Genomic DNA, 26,037 nt, shown 5'->3' with positions numbered 1-26,037 from the left:
GGTCTGACTAAAGAGACAGTTCAACAGTAAACGACTGGAGACATGTGACTTAGCTGTGCTTGTGCACAGCAGCGTCTGGGAAATGACATGGAAATACAGTATGTGTAATCAAAGAGAAAATTACCTGTTATTTGTATTCTGTATTTTACAGGAAAGAAAAAGAAAATTAAAAGGTAAAACATATATTTTGTGCATCATATCATCATAGTCAGTAAGAAGAACAAACATTAAGGGTGTGATTGGGTTTTGGCAAATCGCAGCTTCCTGCAGATGATGGTTTAAATCACACGTTGCAACAAAGAGGAGCATTAAAAATGAAAAACCCTGTGATCCATGGCAATCATGAATAATAAGAAAATGATGTGGCATAAGCACAAATGTAAGGCTTGAATAATAGAAGAAGTCACTTTTAAAAGTGTTGACACTCAGATATTGTACCTTTCTAGGGGTGAATACAGGGGGGGAAACTCAAATGTTTCCAGAGTTGACCTGTGCCAACCTGCTCCGACTTGTCTTCACATGCAGTAGCACAACTATTCACACTGATATCATGATGATAATATCATGCGGCAAATGTATGATTTCATAGATTGTTGTTGTTTTCAGGAATATCAAGCTGAACAGACATTACAGTTCCAGATTAGTTAGTAACAGATATAAGATCTAGACACATGCTGCAGAAAAGTAGATAAGACGCTTCCCTGCAAAACCAAACAGTAAAAAACAGTGATCATTACAGATGGTAAGTGTTTTCATGCCATGAAATGGTTTTTTTACAGCTACAGTATTTTGCGTTTCCCTTAGTTCCTGAAAAATCGAAATAACTGTGCACTATAGTTGTAACTGTGGGGAAAAGAGACAAGTCTTTCATACTGGATTTTACCAGGCTCAAGGGTTAGACATCTAGTGGTGAAGTTGCATGTTGCAGCTGAATACCCCTCACCCTCCCCTTCCAAACATAAAAGAGAACCTGTGGAAAACTTCAGTTGTCATAAAAACTCAGAAGGTGTTTAGTTTGTCCAGTTTTGGGCTACTGTAACAAACATGGCGGCCTCCGTAGAGAGGGCCCGCTCCCAATGTAAATATAACTTATTTAAATATAAAGGGCTCATTATAGAGTAAAGAAAACAGTAATTCTTAAATTTAGATTGATCAAGCACTAGCAAAAACATCATTAGGATTATTTTATATTCAATGTCTGCCAATAGGTCCCTTTCAGCTAAATCTTACACACTGAAGCTTTAATTTAGTTCAAAAGCATTTCCGGACAATCTCTTTGTTAAGACAGTTATTTTTAACCCAAGTTGATATTTAGTCATCACTCATTTAAGATTGGGAATCTCATTCTCTCCTGTACAACAGTTTCTGCATTTTCAACTGATCTGAATTTAATATCCTGGAGCCACTGTTTCGGTTTCGCTCACAATAAGTGCTAAGTCACAAATTACAAAAATACCTTGGCACTTTTTTTAGGAATTTACAGCACTAAAAAAATGTAACATTACCTTCGTCCTCGTTTTTTTCCATGAATAACTTTCTTTGATTGTCTTTTTTTCCAGTAAAATTACCTAGAGAAAACAAGGTAGCTTAGCTAACTGCACTAGTTTTCTAAAAGATATTAGTTTTGCACATGCACAAGCAGAAATGACTGCATCAAATGAAATTACCTGTTGCATTTTTCTTGAAATAATGATGTCAGTATAAAAGGACAGTCTGAAACACGATGCAGCAGAACAAGAAATATCATCTTTTTTATTCTATACATTCTTCCATCTGTAAAAACCTGCATTACTCACAATGCATCTCAACCATTGACAGTTTAATCAGAGACTCAGGAACATTATCCTGCCTTTGGCTAACGTGGCCTTGAGTGACAATAGGCTTTACACCCTGTATCACACCACTATCCACACATGATGTGTAAAATTGTTGGAAGTTTCCCTTTAAACATTCACACTGTATGCAGCTGTTTGTTCAGACTGATTTTCCTGCAGTGCAGGTCATTAACATACATCTTCCTCCATTCACCTCTTAGCTATTAACATAAAGTCAGTTCAGTTGCTGAACGGGGCTGTTCAGAGCCGTGGACATGACGGTGTGTGGATTAACCCGTCATGTGCCAGAGCCTTCACCCTAACAAGGGCAGCTCTGAGCAGGAGCTGTGCTGGGCTGGACCCGGCCCCGACCACAGCTATGCAGATGTTTGTTCAGTCTACCTGCCCAGAGCTAAATACAGACAGCGATAGAGGAAGGATGGCAGCAAGTTTTACTGAAACTCAACGGGGGCTGCATTTCCCTGGAAATGAATCACAGATAGAAATTTAAAGATAGTGTCAATAAGTGCTGTGGAACTCAAGACACAAGCTCTGGATGTAGTTATCAGAAAAATAAGGCTGTCATGTGATACGTTTAGAGTTGCTTGAAAGATTTCTATTTGGCATCAATTTATGTGCAAAAGCCAAGACAGCAAGTAGCTTTCCATGTAAGCAAATATTTACTCTGAGGAAAATAAATTCTCATCATTTCATATAAAATTCATTTTCACAAAAAATCAGGAGCCCAAAACCACACGTTCCCACAATAAATACTTCATGCTCTGACATACATAAATAAACACCTTCCAGAGTTATTGAAGCTTGGTGCTCTGAATTGATCTGCTGCATTCAGTGTCAGCACATTCACCTGTGAACCCATGTGAGAGGAGATCCTGCTCCTCTGAGGTGTGACTTGAATTTATGGCTCAGAAAACCAAGCCACGGGAAAACTTATTTTTTTACTGCAGCGGGCACGGCTGCAAGGGTAAGGGCACATTACACCAACTCCACAACCACATGGAACAGATATTTAAAAAATTAAAGTCAGAAAGGTTTGCTCGATTACTTCCAGGCGAGAAATGGCAAAAAAATAAATACTGATTTTATCTGAACCTATAGCCCTGACAGGAAGGGCCTGATTGTGAAGACGTGGGAAGTTAATGTGTCACCTGCATTTTCAAACACATTTTGGGAACACTGTCTTAATTCTGCTGAAAACAATACAGTTTACACCCTTGGCAGCAAATTAGACATATTCTTGGTAGATAAAAGCACAAATTGTCTTTTTCATTCCCAGGAAGAAATTTGGTTCCACTTACAAAGTTCAGTGAAACCAGAAAATAGAAAACTAGTTCTCCACAGCCAGTCAGTTTTTTCTTGGAGAGTAGTAGTGACAAGTCTGTGTCTGTGATGGACCGCAAAGTGCAAAAATCATCTTAGGTAAAAAAGTATGAATGAGATGTGAAAGGAAATCTATCACGACCGATCCATCCTTAGCACTGACGTCCTTCACTTGTTCTCTGTCACTCACCGTGTCCTGAGATACTCTGGCGTGGAGTAGTTGAAGAGCAGGAAGTCCATGCGATACAGGTTGAACAGTTTCTTCTGGTAGAAAGGACTGATCTGCTTAAAGAAGCTTGCAGCCATGTTGCCATCAGTCCTGGTGCTCTTACCAGATGTTGGAAATTGAAGCATTCCCTCCACTCCAGTCAAACTGAGCACAGCCTGAGCATCGGGCTCCAGGGTCTCGTACTTCCCCACCACATCGTAGTGGATGAGACAGGGGTGGCAGAGCGAGTGCACCCGCTCCCAGTGCTCGTTCAAGGGTTCCTCCCGTTGGGTTCGAGGGTCCACGAGATACTGGACAAACTCGTGGAAAGACACATTATTCCCTTTCTCCAGTGCTTCTGCCTCTGGGTTGGCCCGGTGCCGGCGAATGATCTTGGTTCCGTAGCGCTTGTGGAAAGCTGTGTTGTAGCGACGTGTGAACTTGTTCCGGTAAGCGGACACCAAGCGCTCGAAGGGCTCCCGCACGAAGATGAACTTGAGGTAGCTGCGAAGGCGATGGTTGATCTCAGACACTGAGAACTCAGACAGCGTGCGGAGGTTGCCAGCTACGTGCGCCTCGTTGGCAGGGATGGCGAGGGGGTCAGTGTAGCGACCGTCACTAGTGAGGACCATGAGGACACGCTTCCAATTTGTGCAGGCTACCTGGAAGTCATAAAAGAGAGGAACATTTTCATTTCTGTATCAAGGCAATTAAAGCTGCTGTTTTCATTCACTGCACCACACTGAGATGTCATAATATCTACATATTGACAAAAAATCCCTATATTAAAAAAAATCATTATTTAAATAATGTTGATAATACAATGATTAGTGTCAATCAATACAACAACAATAATTGCTCTGACCATCAATGAGAGCATCATCTATCTGAACAAACCCAGTAGGTATGAGTATTTTGTAGTATTTTGTTGTATATTGAAGATAATTAATTAACTAAAACTATAATGAAACCCAAAATAAAGAAGAATGGCCGTCAGGAAAGCGACTTCACCCACTAAGGCCCAACAGTCCCCTTAATTTCTATCAAGCTGCCCCAGATTTCACATAGATATTAGTCCCATAAATGTGCCTGCCGTGGATCCGCCCCCTGATTCAAAACTGCACCAAAAATGTATGAGTTCTTCCCTTACCTGAACCACATCTTCCACCAAGTTTCATAGTAATCAGTCCAGTAGTTTTTTTGTGTAATCTTATCAACAAACAAGCAAATAAGGCTGAAAACACAACCGCCTGGTGGAAAAAATTACGTAAAAGATTAAATTGACTGAAAGCATCATTGTCTCTTATTAATACTTTCAATTTATACTGTGATATTCTAAGTGTGAATTATTTTAGACACTGTAGTTAGTTAGTCAATATCTGATACTGTTACAGCCATAATCCCTAATCCTAACGGGCTAACACTCTTGGCTACTCTGAACTTTTTGGTTTCTTTTTCTGTGTGCACATTTTTTGTAAATGGCCAGATCAGCTTTGGTATTAGCAGTTTCTGTTTGCAGTATAGTGTGTGTGGATGTTCACTTTGATTCACAAGCAAGTTCAACTCTTTTAAGAAGCAGCTCTTTATCATCATTTCAAAGCAGGCTCATGAACCTTGTGACGTGCAAGTCAAAATGAGTAAACAATAAGCATATATCGTGTTCAGATTTAAGTCTTAGCTCTGAGAGGGAGAGTCTCAAAATGCATCCAAACCACAATAATTGTCATCCATTTGTAATTAGATATCAAGCATGTAACCCTCCTCCCCTCCCTCCCCAGCCCCAGCCCCATCTAGCACGGTCTAAAAAACCTGCGGTCTAGAATTCCGGTTGCTCTTCTTCATGTTAACCAACCTTTGGGACGTAGCAGTAAATAAGGCTGTGTTTATCATCCACAATGAGGTGTTTGAGATCCTCGGGCGAGAGTACCCGCCGTTTCCTCATGGTGCTCAGACACGCCTGCTCCAACAGCTCCCTGCGGCCTTGGAGGGACCTCTGAGCTGCCAAGAGCTCCAGCTGCTTGGGATGAGGACAATGTAGCGCGCAGGAAAAGAGGGACCGAAGAGGGAGGAAGAAGCAAAAAAACAGAAACAACTTTTAAAAATTGCTGCAGTGAGAAATGTCAGTCCAGAAGAAAATTGTTATACACATCATTCATCTACGTATCATTTTAAATCATGCATAAAAACTGCATATGCCAAATTTAGGTTAATATTAACAAAATTTAACAGCAGAAAACTGCTGGAACACACATAATCTGCCCTTCTCTCATTAAAAGCTGACACATTTTGAAAAATATACCAATGAATCCATTTACAGCTTGTGACTGCATGTTTTTTAATGTGGTGGCTACATGTATTCTCCATCGTATTGCATGCTCAACCAGCCAGGCTGCGGCTTGCATCTGTGATGGACTTGAATCTGTTTACCTATCATATCCATCAGCCATCAGCTGCGTGACAATAAGCATCATTAGATGTTTAATCTAATTCCTGTGATCCACAATGTTCATTTCCAACAGCTGAGACCTTCACTAAGATGCCAAATCTTTCATCAAATTATAGTTTCAGAGAAATCTAGGATAAGTACTAAACCCTTTCTCTTCCTATGTCCACATCTGTTCCACAGGACTTGTAATATTTGAGCTTAACATCTGCAAAGAGCTCCAGGCTGAAACTTTTACACATTGGTTTTATGTGCAGAGAAGATAAACAAGATACAACTTGTAAATTAATCAGATTTACTGGTGCAGGTACCTTTGAATTTAGACATGCTATACCTGTTTGCCTCTGTTTCCAGTATGTATGCTAAGCTGCTAGCTGTAGCTTCACAGATGGAAGATATGAGGAAACTATAAGTAGATGTGAGAGGGTATCAAACTCTGGATAAGAGCGTAAACTGGCATATATGAATTGGATAAACCCGGGCAACACAGCAGATATCTGCCGCCAAAAACTGAAAATGATTCTGCTACGAGCACAAGTGGAGGACATACAATACACATGAAAATACACATTTATTATTCAGAGTTTGTGTGAGGATTTGTGGTGTGACCAGTAATTATTCGCTCATTGCAAAGCTGGTAGGATCTGCCAATTTACATCTCTGTGTAGGACCAACACAGAATCAGTGTCCCAATTCATGTGTGCGTGTATCGCAAAGGCCAAACTGAAATGAGAAGGTCTGGTTTACGAAAGTTTTCCATAAGCGCCACCAGCTAGTCCTGCCCTTTCAGAAGCAGACCTGCAGTTTCTTTAACATGACTACTGTAAGCTGTTTGGTTGAAGACTGTCACTTACATCTTAAGTGCAAGCATTGGATGTCTCATCAATGAATCTGGGATAGGTTGAACTATGAACGAAAGGATGCATTTGTCAGCCGAATTTGGAGGATCCTTTGAAATGGGACAGCCTAGTTGAGCAACTGTGATGCAATCTGCACTCAAATACTGTTGCCTTTGTTGGAATGATGTGTACAACTATGTAACTGATTGAGGCATAAGGAGGGTGAGGTTTGCTGTTTTTTCTGACGACTGAGATATGGATGAGACTTAAAACCAAGCAGACCAATCACAGTTCTGTTAGTCTGTCACCACGATGTGTTGTTACATTTTAAGAGAGGCAAATGTTAGACTACAGCATTGATTCAACACAGTTATCAATTGGCCTGGAGAAACCGACATATAGGTTGTGTGTTTGTATGTGTGTGTGTGTTTATGCTCTCACCTGCTCCCCATTGTATAGGGTCTGCAATGGACCTCTCCTGCTTTTCCCTGGTCCGCTGACAGTCTTCACACCAGGATCTACAGTTGAACAGGGGAAGACTCATTTTTCTTTGCTGTGCATCAGACAAACAACCTTACACAATGTGTTTAAAAGTGTTTCACTTCAGTCCTTACCTTCTGATGCAATTTGAAATAGTAACACCACAGTAAATGTGTTACATGTTGTTGGTTCTATGTCAACAAGAGAACCGGTTTAGTGGATTTTCACTGTGAGCGCCGTCATGACTGAAAAAATGACTGCATGACTGTTGTTTTCACAAGCCCAGCATTCAGTTAAAAAATGAACTGAAATTTATTTCCCACTTCTCATAGTAATGTACAAATGAGAAACACAATGTCTACTGAATTTGCAGGTTTGAATTACACTGTAAAGATGGGATTCTACAGAGGGTTGGCCAGAGTTAACTTTCCACCCCTCTGCTCTGCCTTTGTCATGACGTGATCCTTCGCATGAAAAAATCCTCCCTCTGTTCATCTATAGGTTCCATTATAGGAACAGTGTGTTCCTTCCAAACTCTGTCTGTAGCTCTTATATAAGTTACATGTCTCCTCCTCCTTTCAGTCTCTCTCTGATCTTGCTGCAACTTATTTGTCTTAATCAAATTTGTTTTTTATTTGACTTAAGGTTATTTTAACTATCCACAGTAAATTAACTGAAGGACAAAACAAAACAAAGCACATATGGAGCGCTCCCACCACCAATTTCCCAACATTACACAACCAGACAACGATAAATATGCGTTGCTTATTAGCTGAGAGTTTGAGCATGCGCAATGCTGGTACCTGCTCAAGGCTCTGCTGGGTTGAAAAGGTTAAAATATCAGGATGGGGACCTTGTTATCATGTCCCCTCCCTCCTCCAGCCTCTATAAACACATGTTTTCTCCTGCAGCTACCCCCCCCCCCCCCCCCACTACCCAACTCCCATCCCCCTTCTCTCCAGGCCTGATGGCAGTAAGTGTTGGTGTCTGCAGCTCATGGTGCTGAGCACAAAGCGATTTGTATTGCACATGTGGATTTCTTTACATCTTACATAAAGCTGGAATGAGAAAGGGGAGCAGGGAGATGGGGGGGTGCTTCATATAGACATTTGCATGAGGGAAACCACTTCACATGGAAAGTACTTCATATGGAAAGCATATCAGCTGCCAATAAATTGCAAGGTGAGGGGTTATTCTATAGAGGAATGGAATCTAGAAGGAGCCAAAGGCTGTGTGTCTGCCTCAGTGTATATTTTCTCTGCTGAGCTGGCGTCAAGCAAATACTGCTTTTTGATATGACACCGAATCACAGTAACCCTCTGTGTTGGCTTGGGGACTGTGGCAACAAGCTCTAAATCACAACAGCTTCCTGCCATTTAGGAGAACAAACCAAAATGAAAAGAAGAACAATTAGAAGGCTGGTGAGTCAGCAGTTACATCTAGCGTGTCGTGAAAGAGGATCTGAGACAGATAGTGAGCATGAGACTGCCGTGATACTGCCTCTGACCATCCTTCCTCTGCGTGAGCACACATGAATCACCAAAAATCCTCAGCTTCCTTCGGGTAAAGCTGAGCCACATCATCTGAACACACAGAGATAGACATCTAAGTCGTGCTGGGCCCCGCTGAAAGGCTTTAGTTGATACTTACAAATTCACATCATATGCTAAACAGGGCACACACGCACAGTTACATGCATTCATATAAGCTACCGCACTCCGAGGAACACAGCAATGAATAGGACGAAATGGTGAAAGAAAAGAGGTGACAGTGCAAGGACAACTCAGAGGCTTATCAGACAGAAAAATCATAGGTAGCACAGAGTATAAAGAAAGAGACCATCCTAAGGTCTCAGTCAACAGCACAGCCGTTCACATCTGAAGCAGCAAAGCCTTCAGCAAACTCAAGATGCTTCCTCAGGAAGTTGGAAAAGTAGGTCAAGAGAGACTTAAAGGCTCTGCTCATATGAAAGGTTTGTCTCTTTTCAAGTATAAACACTACATGATGGAGAGGAAAAATCAACGTGTATCATTCATACTGATATCATGAGGGGAAGAGAGGGGCAGGGGCGAGTAGATGTCACATACAGAGCTGATATCATTGGAAGTCTCCAGAGGAGCACTTTTCTTTATAAGATTGAAAAGATTGAGTAGTTTAAGACAAATACACCATTTGTTGAATAAGTCAAACATTCTGCACTTTAAAGTTAAGGTATAGGTAACATCCTTAAAATTTGAACAACACTGGTTAGTCACAAAAGCACTACATGACACCACCACCAAGTCTCATGCTGTCATTCATTATTTATGTATCTTGTATGTCGGCCTGGTTCTGACTGAATTAGGTACAAACATGTAGTGATTTTCTAAATATAAATTTTCCATTTAAAAATAACAAAACAAAAATTCCAATGGGGCTGCACCAAATACAACATAAGCACGAGTGTGTCAAATGTGGATCACATTTGAATTCACATCCTGCCTGGACCTCGACCACGCTGTCCCCCAATCTGTATATATTTTTCAAAAGAAGAGGAAGTCATGTAGCTTGTACTTTCCATGCAGTAGCAGAATCTGGAGAATTCCTATCACTCTGTGACCATAAACTGGGTACCGACGACAACATGGGTGTTTGAGTGTGTTAATCTCTTGGGAATACTAAAAAGGAAAAACAGTTCCCAAAGTACCCAAGGATTTAACACATTTTAGCCACCTTAAAGGGATAGTTCAGCAAAAAATGAAAATGCACTCATTATCTATTCACTACTGCACTGATGGAGGATGGGTAAGGTGATTAAGTCCACAGAACACTAGTTTCAGGGTTAAACAGTGTTACAGCCAAATCCAATACAATTGAAGTCACTGGAGACCACTTCTTCAAACGTAATAAAAAACTACAGAATAAAACATAAAATGCCTCCATAATGCTCCTGTGGTGTCATCAGAGTGTCTATAAGCCCTACATTTTGACTCAAAGTGGCATCATGCAGCAGTAACTGCAGCTATCGCGAGTTCACATGATGCTAACAAGCTCTCATGAGAACTGTAGCAGTAACTAGGAGGAGGATGTCAGCGAACATTTAGGCTAAACACGTGGTGTAAATGATGCTGTTTCGAGTAGAATTTAAATTTTGGCTGTACGGACACAAACAGAATTTTTTGTTTTTTGACCTATTAGACCGCAAAGGCTTAACAGAAATGAGACTATCTGGTCTCCTATTTGCATCTCCAGTTTGTCCTACTCTTATCATTGCATTGTTAACTACTTTGGGCCGCTGCACTTACTGCAGCTCAGCTGCCCACAAAGATAGCATGTTGCCTCCACCACCCACATGCAATGAATCCTGGGGAAGATTCGACCAAAACAGCACCCCTCATTGGATCCTTCTTTGCAGGAATGGAAGACTCATTTGTTGGCCATGTTTGGAGCAGCCTTAAAAATGGAACTGACTAGTTGCACCGCTGTGCTCTGCCTGCGAAGGATCCGGCCCCTGAATTGGTCTTTTGTCTTTTAATGCTTTTACTAAGGTGGTGAAACTGACACTGTGTAAAGACTCTTTGTATTGTGTGCAGATAATTCTGATTGTGATACCAGCTGTGTGTTGTCTAGGCATATCTCTCAATGTGTGTACATAGGTTTGAATGTATGGGCTTGTTGAGGGGTGGATGGCATCTTGTCCTGGTTTGGGATTTGAGGGATTTTCTTTCTGTCATGGTGCTTGATTTGTGGATCTATAACTTAACAAAGTTTACTATGAAATCCTGCTTCTCTGATCCCTTTTCTTGAAATGTATTATACATAAATGCTTCTTTGGCTAATGGCCCTACAAGTTATATGGCCGCCAAGAGTTTTACCTCCATTAGTAATGCTATCTTTTGTTGGATAAAAGGTTTAACTCAGGAAAGACTTTTCGTATCCTTTATTTGCAACAAAGCTTTTACCTGCACTTAAATTGTCCGCATCTTCTCTGTTGATCTGCTCATCACAGACCACATATTTTGTGTTAACTGCTCTATCACATGCCAGAAAACCACCACTTCCTCTCAGACTCCAGGAAGTGACACAACAACTGGCAGTTGACGAAGAGCACAAGAGGCCCCAGTCTTACTACACATAGACAATCTTTTTAACCTGGTTCTGCCTGGCGTGTGAGGCTACACAGCTGTTATACTCCCAGACAAACAAGGTTCCATTAAGTCTGTATACTGGTCTGAATTGTTATAAACAGAAGGCACTATCTAATGACTAATTAGCTTACAGGAAAGCAGTGACATTGTTTGCCAAGAACTTAACTAAAACACTTTGATTGTGTGGGTCCAAATCTATTTAAACTTTTAAGCTGATGTAGAGCTGAAGACCACCTCTGCTGGCAAATAATAATACTCTCTTTTGCTTTGGTCTTCCCCTATGTGACAATGGAGCAGAGGATTCTGTGACATCACTAAAGTAAAACTGCACTTAACCGCACAACTATCTTTCATGAGGCCCACGTGATGGAAGTTTCCATGAGCTAAAACAAAACCACGATGGAGTTTACTTTGATTGAGGTATGCAAAAGTTTCAAAATAAAGCTGAAAGTGGCTAAAAGAGACAATAAGATGACACAAATGAAAGCAATAAAGAAAAAGGGATTACTAGGAGATTCAGGCCGCCAGACGTTCTGTTTGTTTTGGGCATAGCTTGATTTGAAAGTGTCATATCATCCAAAGGCTACGAGCTGCAGATGGTGGTAATTAGGGCAACAAGATGAGCTGACTTAACGATCAGTGATATCCTTTAGTAATGGCAAAGGAACCTACTTTTAGTCTCCTTCATACCTTCTAATGTTCACTTCCACAATTCCTTCAAATTGGTTAAAAAGATTCTACAGAAACATGCATGTAACTGATTTTTTAGGTAATTATGACATCAACTTCAGAAAGATATAATGATGGTAGACCTCAGGCTGACCCCCTTATACTAAAACATCAAAGGGGTTTAGTCATAGACAGACTATGAGTTCACTCAGGTTAGACATAAGAGTAGAGAGGCCCCCCTCAGTGGTTGAGGCTCTCAAGAGTTTAGGTTACTATTTACATTTGTGTAGATAAAGCTTGGAAGTTCAGGGCCAGGATGAAAGAAGCTAAAGGGGATTTAGTGACCCCAGGAACATTTTTAAGTATATATTATACATTTTAATCAATAAACATATTGTAGTCACAATAATTAAGTTACTATTTCAGCTGTCTAAGGTGTCATCAAACGAACTAGTAGTACTGTCAGCCATTAGTTTGGTTCATTCATTTTTGAAGGTACCTGTTGGCCCCGTGTCGTTTAAAACAAATTCAAAAACTACAGCCTGTGTGATGATATGTTTAAACCCATAGCTGTGCTGCAGTTAGTTCCTGGGGTGTTTAAACTTAAATGTTTTATTGCTTCCAAGGAACGGTTCAATTGCTGCTGATAGAGTAAGAGCTTGTTCTCTGTTAACAATATACATTATTGTAAATCACCAGCCTGTGCTGTATCAGATTTGGGGCTGACCGCATTAACCTTTTGGCCAAATGTGAAATCGCCGGAGTATCCCCACACCACGAGGTCTGGATACCACATTACCATCTAACTATCTGACTATTGATATGGAACAAAAACAGCACGAGTTGACTTACTCAGTCAACTCTGCTCTGCCTATGTTTAGAGGCATGCTGTCAGTTCCTTAACGACTGTGGGCTGGTGAGAAAATAACTTTGTTTCTCTGATGTCATTATTTGTCAATATGCTGTTGAGCTATTATCTTTGTTGTCATATTCAAGATATTAAAGAAATCAAGAACATTTAATTTGGAACATTGGATGGTACAGTGATGCAGTGGTTAGCACATCAAGAAGGTTACAGGTTCCTCATGCCGAACCAGGATTCGATGCATGTTCTCCCTGTGTCTCATGGGTTTTCTCTGACTACTCTGGCTCCCTCCCACAGTCGGTTAGGTTGAGTCGAGAGTCTAAACTCTGCGGTGGTGTTAATGTGAGAGTGAATGATTGTTTGCCTCTACATGGTGTCCCTGCGATACGCTGGCGACCTGTCCAGGGTGTACCCCGCCTCTCTCATAATGTCATCTGGGATTGGCTCAAGATCCTCTTGCGACCCTCAGGAGGATAAGCAGTATAGATAATAGGTGGATGGCATTCAAGCATGTCACAAGGTTGAGTCCAGTTTTTTGCTGTGTCCATAACACTCCCTGAAAATCTCCTTTTAAACACATTCATACCCGAAACAACAGAGAAGCTACAAAGTATAGAAGTTGACACAAAGAGATAACAGCTCCACTCCAAGATACATTTTGACAATCCCAACCAGTGCTACTGGTTTATAAGAACAAGTAAGACCAGGACAGAGTCTGACCAAATCATTAAGCACTGAAACCACAATATCATCTTCAACCACTAACTCAAGCCTCCAGTATCTTTGGATCAGTGCTTTAGTTGTTCCTCTTTACAAAACCCTCTGTGTTGTCGGTTAAAAAAACGGAGAAGCCAGAAGGTTCTGTGATTTACAACATGAGCATGTTTGACATATAAACAAATAGACCTTTAGAGATCCGACAACATGACGCAGGACCAAAAGCCAGTAGGTCTAGCATGTGGTGTACGGCATGCTCTAAAAAGCTGCCAGCATTGCACAGATCCTAAAGGCATCGCAACCTTTTTTGTCTTTCACAAATGGCAATGTGCATGCATGCCCATAACGTAGCACTGATGTGTTCAATTACAGGATGATACCGTGTCAGTGCATGAGCAGACATGTACGGGGGTGAGTAAAAGTATTTGTGGGTAAATACATGTGTTCACTGACAGAGATTACAGTGTGTTTGTGTGCCTTCGGAAGGTTTAGCTAAAAACAATTACACTGTGAATCGGACACAGACTGTGTGGGCAAACACATCAGAGCAGGCATTGATGTTGTCTCAGCTTAGAGTTGAGAGGTGGACTCCGTCGCTGTCTGAGGAACCAGCAGACTGAAGACGTCTGGCAAAACCACCCACAAAACCTGACAGTCATCTGTGGCAGTTCATTTTTTAATTCATCCCACATTTGATCAGCGTATGTGACAACAGTTGTGAGAGATCAGTTGAGACCTACAACACTGGCATGGTGTAAAGCAGCCACAAAATATGTTATTCAGGTGCCCGTAGGCAGTTTAGCTTGTTGATCAGACAAATCGCTATTGTTTCCCATAGCTGGGAAAGAGAGGAAGAGTTTTCCCACCCTCTAGTATCTGAAGTCGTGTACAGCTGCCTAACAAATGAAGTGGAAAAACTGGACTGGGTGAATGCAGCGCAAACTGCACCATGAACAGAGAATATGCTCATGATTCAGAAATTAACCCAACAAGATATTAAACAACCCTCAGTCAGATTCAAGCCCTAGCTGTGGTCAAGAGCAACATTTTTAAGGTTAGTTTGAATTTCATGCCATGATGCGAACAAACCATTACAAACTAGTGAAGCAAAACTTTGTTAAAGTAAATTCCGAAAGCATTATGGTGCTTGCTTTTCTAAGGTATCGTGGCAGCTGAGGGTACCACAGATGTGGTTGGTACTGGAGATGTGAAACCTGCAAGAGTTCCTGTGTGATGTCAAACACAAAGGGAATAAGAAGGGGGAAGGGAGACAGAGTAAACAATAACTACAACACGTGGCTTGGGGCAGGTGTAGTAACAGGTTCGTCACAAAAACAAGAGTTGAGAATGGAGAAATTTTATACAGCCATGTGATGTCATACAATCTTATTTTAGTGATGGCAACTACACTGTATCTAAATACATGTTAATTACAAGGATGATTAATTAATTCCTCTTAAACTAAACTTACTCTCTCTCCACTTTTTTACTTAATTAAAAATTTGATAGAAAGACAACATTTAAAAGGTCCAGTGTGTAAGATGTAGGTGAAAGGGATCTATTGAAAGACATTTTATATAAAATAGTCCTAGTGATGTTTTCACGAGTGTGTTTCATCTAAATTATACAAATCGTTGTTTTATTTATCCTAGAATGGGCCCTTTACATTGAAATACTTTAAATTTACATCAGGGGGGGTCCTCTCTATGGAGGCCGCCATGTTTCTTGTAGTAGCCCAGACTGGACAATCTAAACACCGTTTGAGTTTTTATGAAAACTGAAGGTTACCACAGGTTCTTGTTCATGTTCGGAAGAGGAGGATGAGGTGAGGGGTATTCAGCTACAAACTGCAACTTTAAAAGTTTGAATCCTTGGTTTTGGTGCTAAAGGCTGACGATTGAAAATGGTTTCCTGTGTCAAACAGCAAGTGTGGATTTAAATGCTGACAACTTTACACCATCTTTGACAAATACTGTACACACACCCTTCCACAAACTTACTTGGCACAGTAACACACATGTAAACTCGAACGGCACAGCACCACAGCTCTGCTGGGTCAACACAACCACATAAAAAAGAGAGAGAGGAAAAAGGGAGTGGGTGTGCATCTCTATTTTTGTTCAAATTATGATGTATCTAAAAATGGCACATGTTCTTTGCTTATAGATGGAGTTCTTAATGGCAAATTGTTGCATTTTATCTTCGGTAAATAAAACAAATCCATTCAAGAGTATATCCTATGTAAAATCTAAAATTGAAGGGTTAGGGTGCAACAGGCAAGAGATAGGGTGTCCTATATAGCTGTAAACCTGTAAACAAACACATTTACACTTCAGGCCAATGTGGTTCCTGTCATCACAAGTATCAGTAACCTTAGAAAAAAATCACCAAGTTAAAATTAGATAAACCGTGTTCACTACCAGAAAACAACAGTACTACTTGCTGTGAGTGGACCTCATTATAGCACAACTTATTAAATAAATTACATAAAATTAACATAACATAATGCGTGGTGTACTGATTGTCCAGTGGTTCTGATACACACTTGGGTTTTTCACTACACTATTATTATTATTGCCATACGCTACCCTTTCAGGTACAAAACTGAAAACATTTCACTAACATCCGATAACATCAACTGGTGGTAGGCATTAATTAGTAGAACATGCAGGGGATATTCAGCTTTTAGTTTAATAAGGCATAGAGGTAAAGGGGTAATGATCTACTGTGCGGGCGACATGGCTATCATTGAACTGCCATACAAGCCAGTAGCCAGTCAGATTACCTTTAGCTTCTGCGTACCCTAAATCTGGCCTGTATCATTGATTACGAAGCCAAAACACTTGATGACGCTAAGGTGCACAACTGAAGTTATCTCCCTAACATACGCTGGTGGCCACTAACACCTGCTAAACAGCTAATTTCATATTAATTACACTGAAAATAGTAGGAAGAGAAAGAGACATGATTTGCTGAATATGCAGCACAAATAATCATTGTAAATAGTATTTTTTGACATAAGAAAGAGAAGGAGAAACCATTTGAGAGGCAATGTGCCCTGTCGGACGAATGCAAACAGGTGCCAAGATTGGCAATTTATTCAACATGTCACTACTAGGGTTGGGTACTGAACTCAGTACTTTAAGGGCACTGACCAAACTACATCTATCTATCAGTCGGTGCCAAATTTCTGGACCTGTGAGTATGTGAGTGACAGTGAAGGAGAAAGAGTCTATGTTAGATAAAGAGAGAGAGAGCAAGACCATGTGACTCACCCCTGGAATGTGATCAAGCCAAGCTGATCAGCGCACAGTCAGATCAATGGTGAGTCAATGGCACAGACACCCAGGGAGGCATGCACGGTGCCAGGGCACGGACCCAGGGGCCGTCAGAGGTCACACAGCCCAGACACAGCTCCATCAAGGCTGACACCTAAGGAGCCATGCACAACTCCACTATGTTTGTTACAGTCTTTATTTTGGTCTTTTCATATGTTTGGATGGTATTAAATGGATTGTTTTTAAGTTTTAAGAGAGAGAGAGAGAGTTCTGGTACCAAACTAAAATGGGACTAGCACAGCAGCATTTCCAAAAGCCTCCATTATATGACCTCAATAACTCCAGAGCAGTGTGGACAACAATGGTAAATGTGGCACATATGATGTGTTTTAAAGTAAAACGAATCAGTGTGGTTGTAGCCATATTCAAGTGGTTCACCAACACCATTGACCTGTAACTGATCTTCAGTATGCTGTAATGTTTTTGGTTTTGGTTTAAGCTTAAGCAGCAGCTATGTCTTGTATTTAGCCATCCATGTGAGGAGTAGCTTAAACATAACTGATCTTATGTTCACTAAAGTTTATACAATCTAACATCTGAATCTCACTAATGCAGATACTTAAAATTAACTCACATAAATCTTCTAACTTACTAGTTAATAATAGCACAACAGACATTACTTGCATTTCAAGTGCCAAACCCAGGAAGTCAGACAATGGCAGCAAAATAATATGCACTTTGCTGTGTGTCCGGTATTAAACAGTGGGTTTAATTGGGGGATGTGGCTCTGTCAGATAAGTAGTTTGGAAACATGAGGGAATTTTCAAAAAAGTTCTACAATGTCCCTGTGCTCAACTTGTGAAAACAGTAGTATGTATATGCAGTAATAGAAAGTTTGACTCTCATTTTGGGAAGGGAGGCTTTAGCCCAGTGTTACATGGGAAATTTTATGACGACAATGAAATCGCAAAAGAGGAACACAGGAACAATGGAAAAGTAGTACTGCAATTCTCATCCATTCATCACCAGCGTGACTGTTGGGCTTCACAGGTTATGTTTGGGAAACTGGGAAACGAATTTGCAGTTTAGACACAAATAAAGACAATAAAAGGAAAAAAAACTACCTTCAAGCAATCTAAAACATAGTCCTTCTCACCTGGTTGAAACATCAAAAAATCTGGGCAAGCTGCACAATTGAGCTGCATGAGATAGAAGTTGAGGAAAAAAACTAAACTTTGCAAACAGTGCAAGTACAATTCAATCAAATCACAATTGAAGAAATATTCAAATGCAGTCACTGGCCAAGCAAATCAGGTTTATGTAAATACAGGTTCTGCCTGACTATTAATCTCAAAATGAGCCTGAAGAGAGGAGGCAGAGGAAGCTGGTGAACCTGATCTGTTTATCTGGTTGAGGACTTAAATTCGCTTGTGCTTCCCTAAGTATTGCATGGACAGCTAAAGCCTAGTTCAAGTACGATTTCAGCCCGATTTACGTGTCGCCAAAGAGTTTTGCTACTCGCAGACAAAAGCCCCTGATATGCACTCGAGCTGCAGTAGCCAATCGCTATGTGTAAACTCTACAAAGACACAATTAGAGAGGCTTGATGTGTTGCAGACTCCATTAGGGAACATTACAGAAAGGACACTCACATTTCTCTTTAGCTTATGTGGCCACTAAGGCTGATCACAGCTGTGTGGTTATTCAAGATGTATGGAAATCTGGCATATCAACCCACTAAAAAATATACATTTCCAGACCCAAAGGAAATGTATTCTTGACTCTTACTCAGGTGAACTTATCTTCCAGTTTGGGGTGTGACACCATGTCGAGGTCAGGATATAATGGGCCAACACGTGACAGTGAAAGCAAGAATCAGGTGTTGGTGTCAGGTCTCCAATTCAAAAAAGCCTCTGTCAAAAGTTTCCTTTTTGATTTGAACTTATGTATTCTATCTTTATACTGGATATAACTTATACATGGGGGTTCGACAGAAACTGATCTGAATCTCAAAAAAAAAAAAAAAGTGAGATATCATGAACAACTATAAAACATCTATTGAAATGTATCTAAAATCCAAGGAATAAAATGCATTTTTTTAGTAAGGAATACATTTTAGGATATAACCTATACGATACAGTGTAAATTATTATACTACTTGCTGGTTCCTTCTTTCTTGTTTCAGTACACTGCACTCCATTCACAGTGAATTGGAACAGAGCAGAAATGGGAAATTGAAAGGAATAAAAAAAAAAATGGGATAAAGCATAAGTAAACCAGAAATGTGGTTTTCAACTTTTAACCGAACCCTAACCCTAACCCATTCGACAGTCTGACTAGATACACGGTAATTTTAGGAAGCCTTGTGCTTTGTTGCTGTCCCCTGAACTAGTCCTCTCTTATGTGGCTTGCATGGCCACTGGTGGGGCTGAAAATCAAACAAGTCTAAACAGGTCAGACAGTAAGGATATATGCACCTAGATGGGGGGTGGGGGTGTCAATGGGAGTGCTTAAGTGTGTTACTCGTAGGTTTCTCCATATGCTCAGTGATTTATTACTGTGGTTTTGTGCTTTTCCAGCTGGAAACTATTCAAGAGAAGCTATGGGGGTAATGCTTTTTACATTCTTAATGATTATGTGTCATACCTGATGTCTACCCGTTGGTTTCACCATTATTGCGAAACATCATCCTGAACACGCTGTGCAGATTTCATCAGAACACTTTTCCAACTCAGCAAAAAAAGCCATACTGACTAACTCTCTGTACCATCTCCTCTTCCTCTGTACCCTTTTCAAACACCTCTTCCTCCCTCTCTTCTGCTCATCCATGTACCACTTTGCTTTGGCATGTATGGTCAACACAACTCCATCACCTCCACCGATCCTGTCCTTCTCTCTGACTGAGCTTTCCCCTGGGGGCCAGTCTGTCTGTCAATGTCCAGAATGGGCTGAGCCCGGGAGACAAAGGAGAGGTAAGGAGAGGAGAGGAGAAGAGAGGAGGGCTGCAGCAGAGGAATGCAGGAGGTCTAGGGGAGGGGGGTTTCAAAACATTCCACTGTTCACAGTGAGCGTATTCATACTTTATTTCATTCACGTTTCATTATGTCTGTGCACATGCCCTCAGTTTCGCACACATGCACGCGCACACACTTGTATATTAACTTTTACCACAGATACACAACCCTTGCACGAATTTAAAAGCCTGAACGCTGCATTAAATGTGCAGGGAAGGCCATTATTTCATAGTATTAAGTAGTTATTACTTGTATATTGTGTAGTAGCCGTGTAACACCAATTCAATGAAATATTATCATATCAAGTCATCATTTTATGGTCATAAGTGTACTTTGACTGACAGCACTCAACACAATAAAGTATTCTGTGTCCATGGGGGTGAAGTTAAAAGTTACAACCTGAAGCAGTGTACCTGAGCGTGGACCCTATAGTTCAACCCTCTTTGTTCCCCCTGTCCTCTAAAGCCGCCCGGATGTGCTGTGTAAATCACGTTATCATTGTGTTAATACGTTAGAGATAGTACGTGCGGTCTCACCTGGCTTGGTGATGCTCTGGAAGTACAGCACCAGGACCAGGAGCGAGCCGAGGCACGTCGCCAGGAACAGGCGTCCTCCTCGGGGCATCATCATCCTGAAGCCCGGCTGTGCTGGCGGAGCCCCCGACCCCTCGTCGCTGCGTCGACACGGTTCATGCGGGACGAGCCGGCCGGGGACGCGGGGACTCTCCGAGGAACCACGGAGCACCAACAGTTCACTGCGGGGGGAGTTAAACGCACCGGCAGCCCACAGGAGTCACGTCGAACCGGGCAGCTTCACATTAGTTATCCGGTAATTCTAACGGGAGTGTGGGGGCATGAGTCCAGGACCCGGTGCGCTCTGTGCCGGGTTCAAAGGACCGAGTCAACTCAGTAATAATGACCAACGAAGCGAGGCCACCTTGGATGAAACATGAGATAACGCCGCGGTGCCATGACAGGTCCCGAGGAGACACAGAGTCCAGTGTGTGGAAGTGTCTCTGTTTGTCGGAGCGGCTCAAACTTCTCAAACATGGAGGGGGCACCGTGCCATGACGTCACACACCCCTCTCTCTCTCGCGCGCGCTCTCTGCCCGTTTCACTGGCCGCTGTGCTGCCTTCAGGAACTATCGGACAAATTGACGCTCCGGTAAAAACAGTCTGATTGGGAATATGTTGGACTGAGCTCTTTGGTGTTTTGTGTATCGGAAAAACAGTCAAATATATTTCTGCCGAGTGGTCAGAAGTTACAGTTAGCCCACTATTGGCTAGTTAAATTACAGGCTGCAGCTAAACTGAGGTAAACAGTTTACAAGGAGCACCTGAAGGCATCATTATGGTTCATACACTCTGTATTAATCTACTTGTATTAGTATTAGTATTAGTAGTCATTGGCAGTAAAATTAGAAGAATTACAAAAAAATGACCAGACTGACACAAGTCAATGGCACATTGAAATCTTGAGGCAGTGGAAAGCCTTTGCATGCTATAGCAATAAATAAGAACCATACAATGTCTAGACTTCAAATGCTGTTTTATACCAGAATCACAATTCCCATCTGAACATTAGCACATTCACAGGTCTGAGTGACATTAATGCAGCATTCACACTGCAAACACTTAAAACCCCATCATCACTAGAGGGAAATGTGTTTGACAAACTGTAAGCCATCAATAATGGAGGATCATGACAAATGACCCCAAATAAATCAATATCAGTTTAATTAACTGAATAAAGCATATTTCAGACACAGTGACAACAGTGTCACAAACATTAAACACTAAACACGTTTTGTGTGTGTGTGTGACTACACAGATTTTGCTCAAGAAAAACATCTTTGTGAACAATAAGACAGACATTGAATGATGCAATCGCTCATCAAAACAGGTTATATTGTTTCCTGCTGCAGCACTTAAATGCCTGTTGTGTACATCATTAAATGTTTACAACTGTCAATTAACATGTGGTACTGCTGTGTCTATGAGAGAATAGACAGGGAAGCAGTTGGACACAGAGAAATGCAGAGTATTTACAGAAAATTATTGGAAATTCCAAAGTGTTGTTAGCTTTAGGGTATGGAAGACTGATTTTCATTCAAATTTTCACAAAAGACTGCGGTTCTTTTCATTTGTGAAGAAGATATCCTATAGTAAGATATACTATAGCGCTGCAATGTCAGTGTCAGAGCTGGATTTACCCTTCAATACAAAACTGCTGACTCCTGAAGCAGGATTTAACCAGTTCAAAGACTCAGACGTGGCAGAAACACAGCCAGTGCCAGGTCAGCGGGTAACACAACCATTTATGCTGCCATATCTAAGAATGCTGTAATTATCCACATGCCGTCATTAGACCTACAACCTGCAGTGCCTGCTGGGTTCCTTGGAAACACATAACAGAGATCCTAGACCTAAGAATGAGACGGGCTTGCTTATGGATGAACTTGTAAAGTATATAGTTGTTTGGGCCAGTGAAAAAATTTACCAATCAGTGGTTTGACTACCCAAAAGTTTGTGAAAGTTTATCAATAACAGCAAAGAGTAACTTGCGATTGCCCAAGCATGCATATCAGCGAGACCATGACACTGCAGCTCCATCCCCGATCATGTTGTTTCTTTGTCTTGGGCAGGCCAAAACCACACATTGTATATAAAGATGAATGATGCGTCTCCTCTTCATCCCAGATTAAGCCAAAATATCCCAGATAGAAACACTGCCATCTTGTGCATTTGCAGCCAGAGTCAGCACAGTTCATATACTTTACAGTACATGGAATAAAATATATGAAATATGTTCACCAATAACCCTAATGAGGGATTTTAACAATAACAACAGATCTCCCAATATGAAGCCATGTTGTGCTACTGTACAGTTATCAATTAAATATTAGAAAAATGGTACACATAGACAATCAGTCAAAGTTGTAAAAGCCCGAAATCGCTGAAGAAATAAAAGGAGGAATATAGTTGGCAATTTTGTCATTAAAGAGCCCTGATTGCACATCAAAGAATCCAAGCTGGGAGAAATCACAGTCTTCAAATGTATTTAATTTATGCCTCACTGAAGTAAACGTTTGCATTTTTCCATCCAACTCGTGAAGTAAGACCTGCAGTTGGCGGTCGACTTCATTACCAGCCTTTGATCTCCTATGGTTTTCTGTTTGTGGTGCTGGGATGGGCCGGGTTGACTGGCACTAGTGTGGAGACATCCCATGTAAAACTGAAGTACAATAATAGAGCCTTCAAACAAGCTTCACAGCAGGGACATTTTCCTGGACATGAAAATGAGTCAGTTTTAGAAAAGATTTAATCATAAGCCTGTGAAGACAGCCTGTAATACACCAACTGCAGTGTTTCAAACAGCCATTAAATGGTCACATTAGTGAGAGAGACATAGAGGGCATTTTGTAGATTTGTCATCACACTGTACAATGTCGGCTGACAATCAGAATCAGAAAGGATTTTATTGCCAAGTAGGTTTACACCTACCTGGAATTTTCTTTGGTAAATAGGTGCATACATTGAACATAAAGCATAAAAACACAATAAGTACTTCACATAAGAAAGAAATAACTGTATATAAAACAAAACAAAAATATATACAATATATACAAATCTTGTATATATTTATATCTCTCTGCTTTGCTTTAATTTGATACTCACTGCTCTGAAAGGCTAGTCTAAATCAGGTTCACTGTATGTTCACATTTCCAGACTCAAAGTGCTTCAAAACCCTAAAATTATGCAAAAAAACTGCAAACCATCCTCCCTCAATCAATCTTTCTCTTCTGAGCCAAAGTGAGAACACGAAGAAAAAAAAACTCCCCCAAAAACCCCATGACAAGAACAACCTTGCTTGTACTTAATGTTCAGTGTGTAATGACCATGTGCCTTTAAGATGCAGGCAAGCCACTAATCTGGGCTACATCAATACGACCAAAAGATTCTGCCTATGTAAACATGTAACATGCAGAGGGGGCCCTGCTGCACATGTGGGAATCATGTCGAAACCCTGGTGGGAGCTTTATCTTTGTCACATCTGTCATAGGGGTTAAAATCCTACCCAACACTGTGTAGGTCTACTCTTCATGTTTGAATCTAGTTTGTGTACTAGTGATAAGCAGATTGCAGTTTTTAACCATGGTTGATCAATAGGTGGGAAATGTCGTAAAATGAACATATCTGAATAATAGTGGTTGGGTTTGGGTCGGTGAAATAAGCCAATTGGATGACAATTTGCTTACGTTTTTGGAAAAACAAGGCCGCTCATTCCCAACGGCTGCAACACTTTACTAACTGAATCTTGTGCATTCCTGCAACAAATGCTGCAAGTGAGTGCTCATTCAGTGCATCATTGAGGTGAGGTGGAGTCCCCAAAACCATGGCACAGTGCATGCTACTTTATTTTTGGAATGTTCATGCGGTTGTGGGTCTTTAAATTAGAGAAAATAATTCCTTTGGGTGGGTGATGGGTGGATGAGTCAAGCATACATGCGGATTAGGACGTCAGAGCCGAGCCGTGCATCTCTATTGAGCGCTTTAAATTATAGGTACATCATCACCACTAAAATAATCACTTTGTAATAGACTATGTTGGGGTTGCTTTGGCACACTTGGTATTTTGTTTTATTAATGATCAATTAAAGGAAACATATGATGCATGTTCAGTTTTTCTCTTTCCTCTGGTTGTCACATCCCTATGTTAAGTTAAGTTAGTTGAAGTATCTTTTTTGTCATTGCTCAGATTTGTTGACTTGTTTTCTGTTTTATTCTGAAACTCACATCTGGTCTTTTTTCAGGTCACTTCCCTCCCGTGTCTCCCCCTCCTCTGCCAATCCTGTCCTCACGTGTCACAGCTGTGTCTCATTGTCTCCCCTCCCCTTTAGTATTTACTCTCTGTGTTTCTCTCTTATATCTGCCAGTTCGTCTTGTAACCTTAGGGTTTAGAGGTCCAGCATTTTGTTTGTCATGTCCTATGTGTATGACATTCAACCTCCTCGTTCTTGGTACTTCTGCTTTTCTGGACAGATTCCTGTGTATCCAACCTCAACATTGAACACAATGAGCCTGAACCCCTTGTCTCTGTTTTTACCTCTGACAGCGTGGTATAGTGTGTGATGTAGGTTTTTGTGTACAAAAAATGTCTGAAAAGTTGAAAAGACTATAGTCTGTAGTAAAGGGAGCTGCTTTCCCCTACAAAAAATACATATTCTGGAGTTCATTTCTGAAAATGGCTTATGTTTAACATCAGCTTGCGGAAATACAAGTTGTAAGTGGATTGAAGAGTACATAAGCATATAGGGTACATAGCCTGACCTATTATTGACCAAATTGTTGTTTAATGATGATGTAAACTGAAAAGATTTGTAATTGAATGTGACCAAATTTGCTCACCCCAAAATTATCGTGTGACTAAATGACCAAACCACATTACACTAACAACAGCCACTGATATTTTCATGTTGTACATGTACCAAACATTTTAACCGGCAAAAAACCTGTTACTCACACTATTTGTTTGGTTCAGCAAAATGAGACTGTGACAAAAGAGAGACAGGCCGGGATAGCGTTTGTTGCTTAACCATTAATAGAGAATGAGAAGTGCAGACAAATACTCTCTGCTGCAGAGTTGTGTTCTAGCCTGTTTCAGAGCTAGGGTTGCAAAGGGGTGGAAAGTTTCCGGTAAATTTCCGGAAACTTTCCGGAAACTTTCCATGGGAAGTTTAGCTCGGGAATTTTTGGAATTTTTGAAAAAAAATAAATACGCAAATTAAACAAATTAAACGCTGAGCAATAAAAACATTGTTGGGCAAGGCCCAGTGATCCGACTTAGAACAAAGGGTCGTAAAACCTTAGGCCAGGCTCGGGTAACCCCTTACATTTAAAAATCCAGCATGGGCCCTTATCTCCATGTGGCAAAAGATCACGTCCTGGTCCCCCACGGTAAGCCCGCCCCTGGGGGCCAAATCCTGACAACTCAATTGGCTGGAGGGCCACACTGACCCCTGACCCCTCCTCCCAGGGGGGAGTCACCTGAGACATGACTTAAAAGGGCTGAACTCACAGACTTCTCTCTCTCTTCACTCAGATGCCCAAGCAACAACAGAACCCCTCCGGGGTTCTACTAGTTAACTCGGTATTTTTAAGAGACTCCCTTTGTCCTCCTCTTTTCCACGCTGCTCAAGTTGTTTTCTGACCTCAAGAGGTCTAACCACACGACTCAGTAAC

The 26,037-nt window shown here is 41.0% G+C and overlaps 1 protein-coding gene across 1 annotated transcript; it reads right to left on the bottom strand.

The window, feature by feature from the left end:
* Nucleotides 1-1,705: 1,705 nt before the first annotated feature.
* On the bottom strand, nucleotides 1,706-20,425 carry LOC133005596 (carbohydrate sulfotransferase 11-like). The gene is made up of 4 exons (XM_061075328.1): nucleotides 20,306-20,425; nucleotides 7,087-7,149; nucleotides 5,216-5,377; nucleotides 1,706-4,025 (listed from the first exon to the last, which is right to left on the bottom strand). The coding sequence occupies exons 1-4, from the start codon at nucleotides 20,423-20,425 to the stop codon at nucleotides 3,342-3,344; spliced, it is 1,029 nt and encodes a 342-aa protein (XP_060931311.1). The 3' UTR covers nucleotides 1,706-3,341.
* Between the last annotated feature and the right edge of the window lie 5,612 nt (nucleotides 20,426-26,037).

The sequence above is a fragment of the Limanda limanda genome, chromosome 7 (genome assembly GCF_963576545.1).
Source record: "Limanda limanda chromosome 7, fLimLim1.1, whole genome shotgun sequence".
NCBI classification, from domain to species: Eukaryota; Metazoa; Chordata; class Actinopteri; order Pleuronectiformes; family Pleuronectidae; genus Limanda; species Limanda limanda.
Note: the sequence above shows the minus strand (reverse complement) of the source record. Positions and strands in the feature narration are given on the sequence as shown.

What these genes read in the sequence shown, in the direction of transcription:
- LOC133005596 (XM_061075328.1), bottom strand. Translation starts at nt 20,425, where the DNA reads ATGATGATGCCCCGAGGAGGACGCCTGTTCCTGGCGACGTGCCTCGGC. An exon ending in CCGCACGTACTATCTCTAAC is followed by an intron (nt 7,150 to 20,305) that starts GTATTAACACAA and finishes CCTGGTGTGAAG; the next exon opens with ACTGTCAGCGGACCAGGGAA. An exon ending in CCCTATACAATGGGGAGCAG is followed by an intron (nt 5,378 to 7,086) that starts GTGAGAGCATAA and finishes CATCCCAAGCAG; the next exon opens with CTGGAGCTCTTGGCAGCTCA.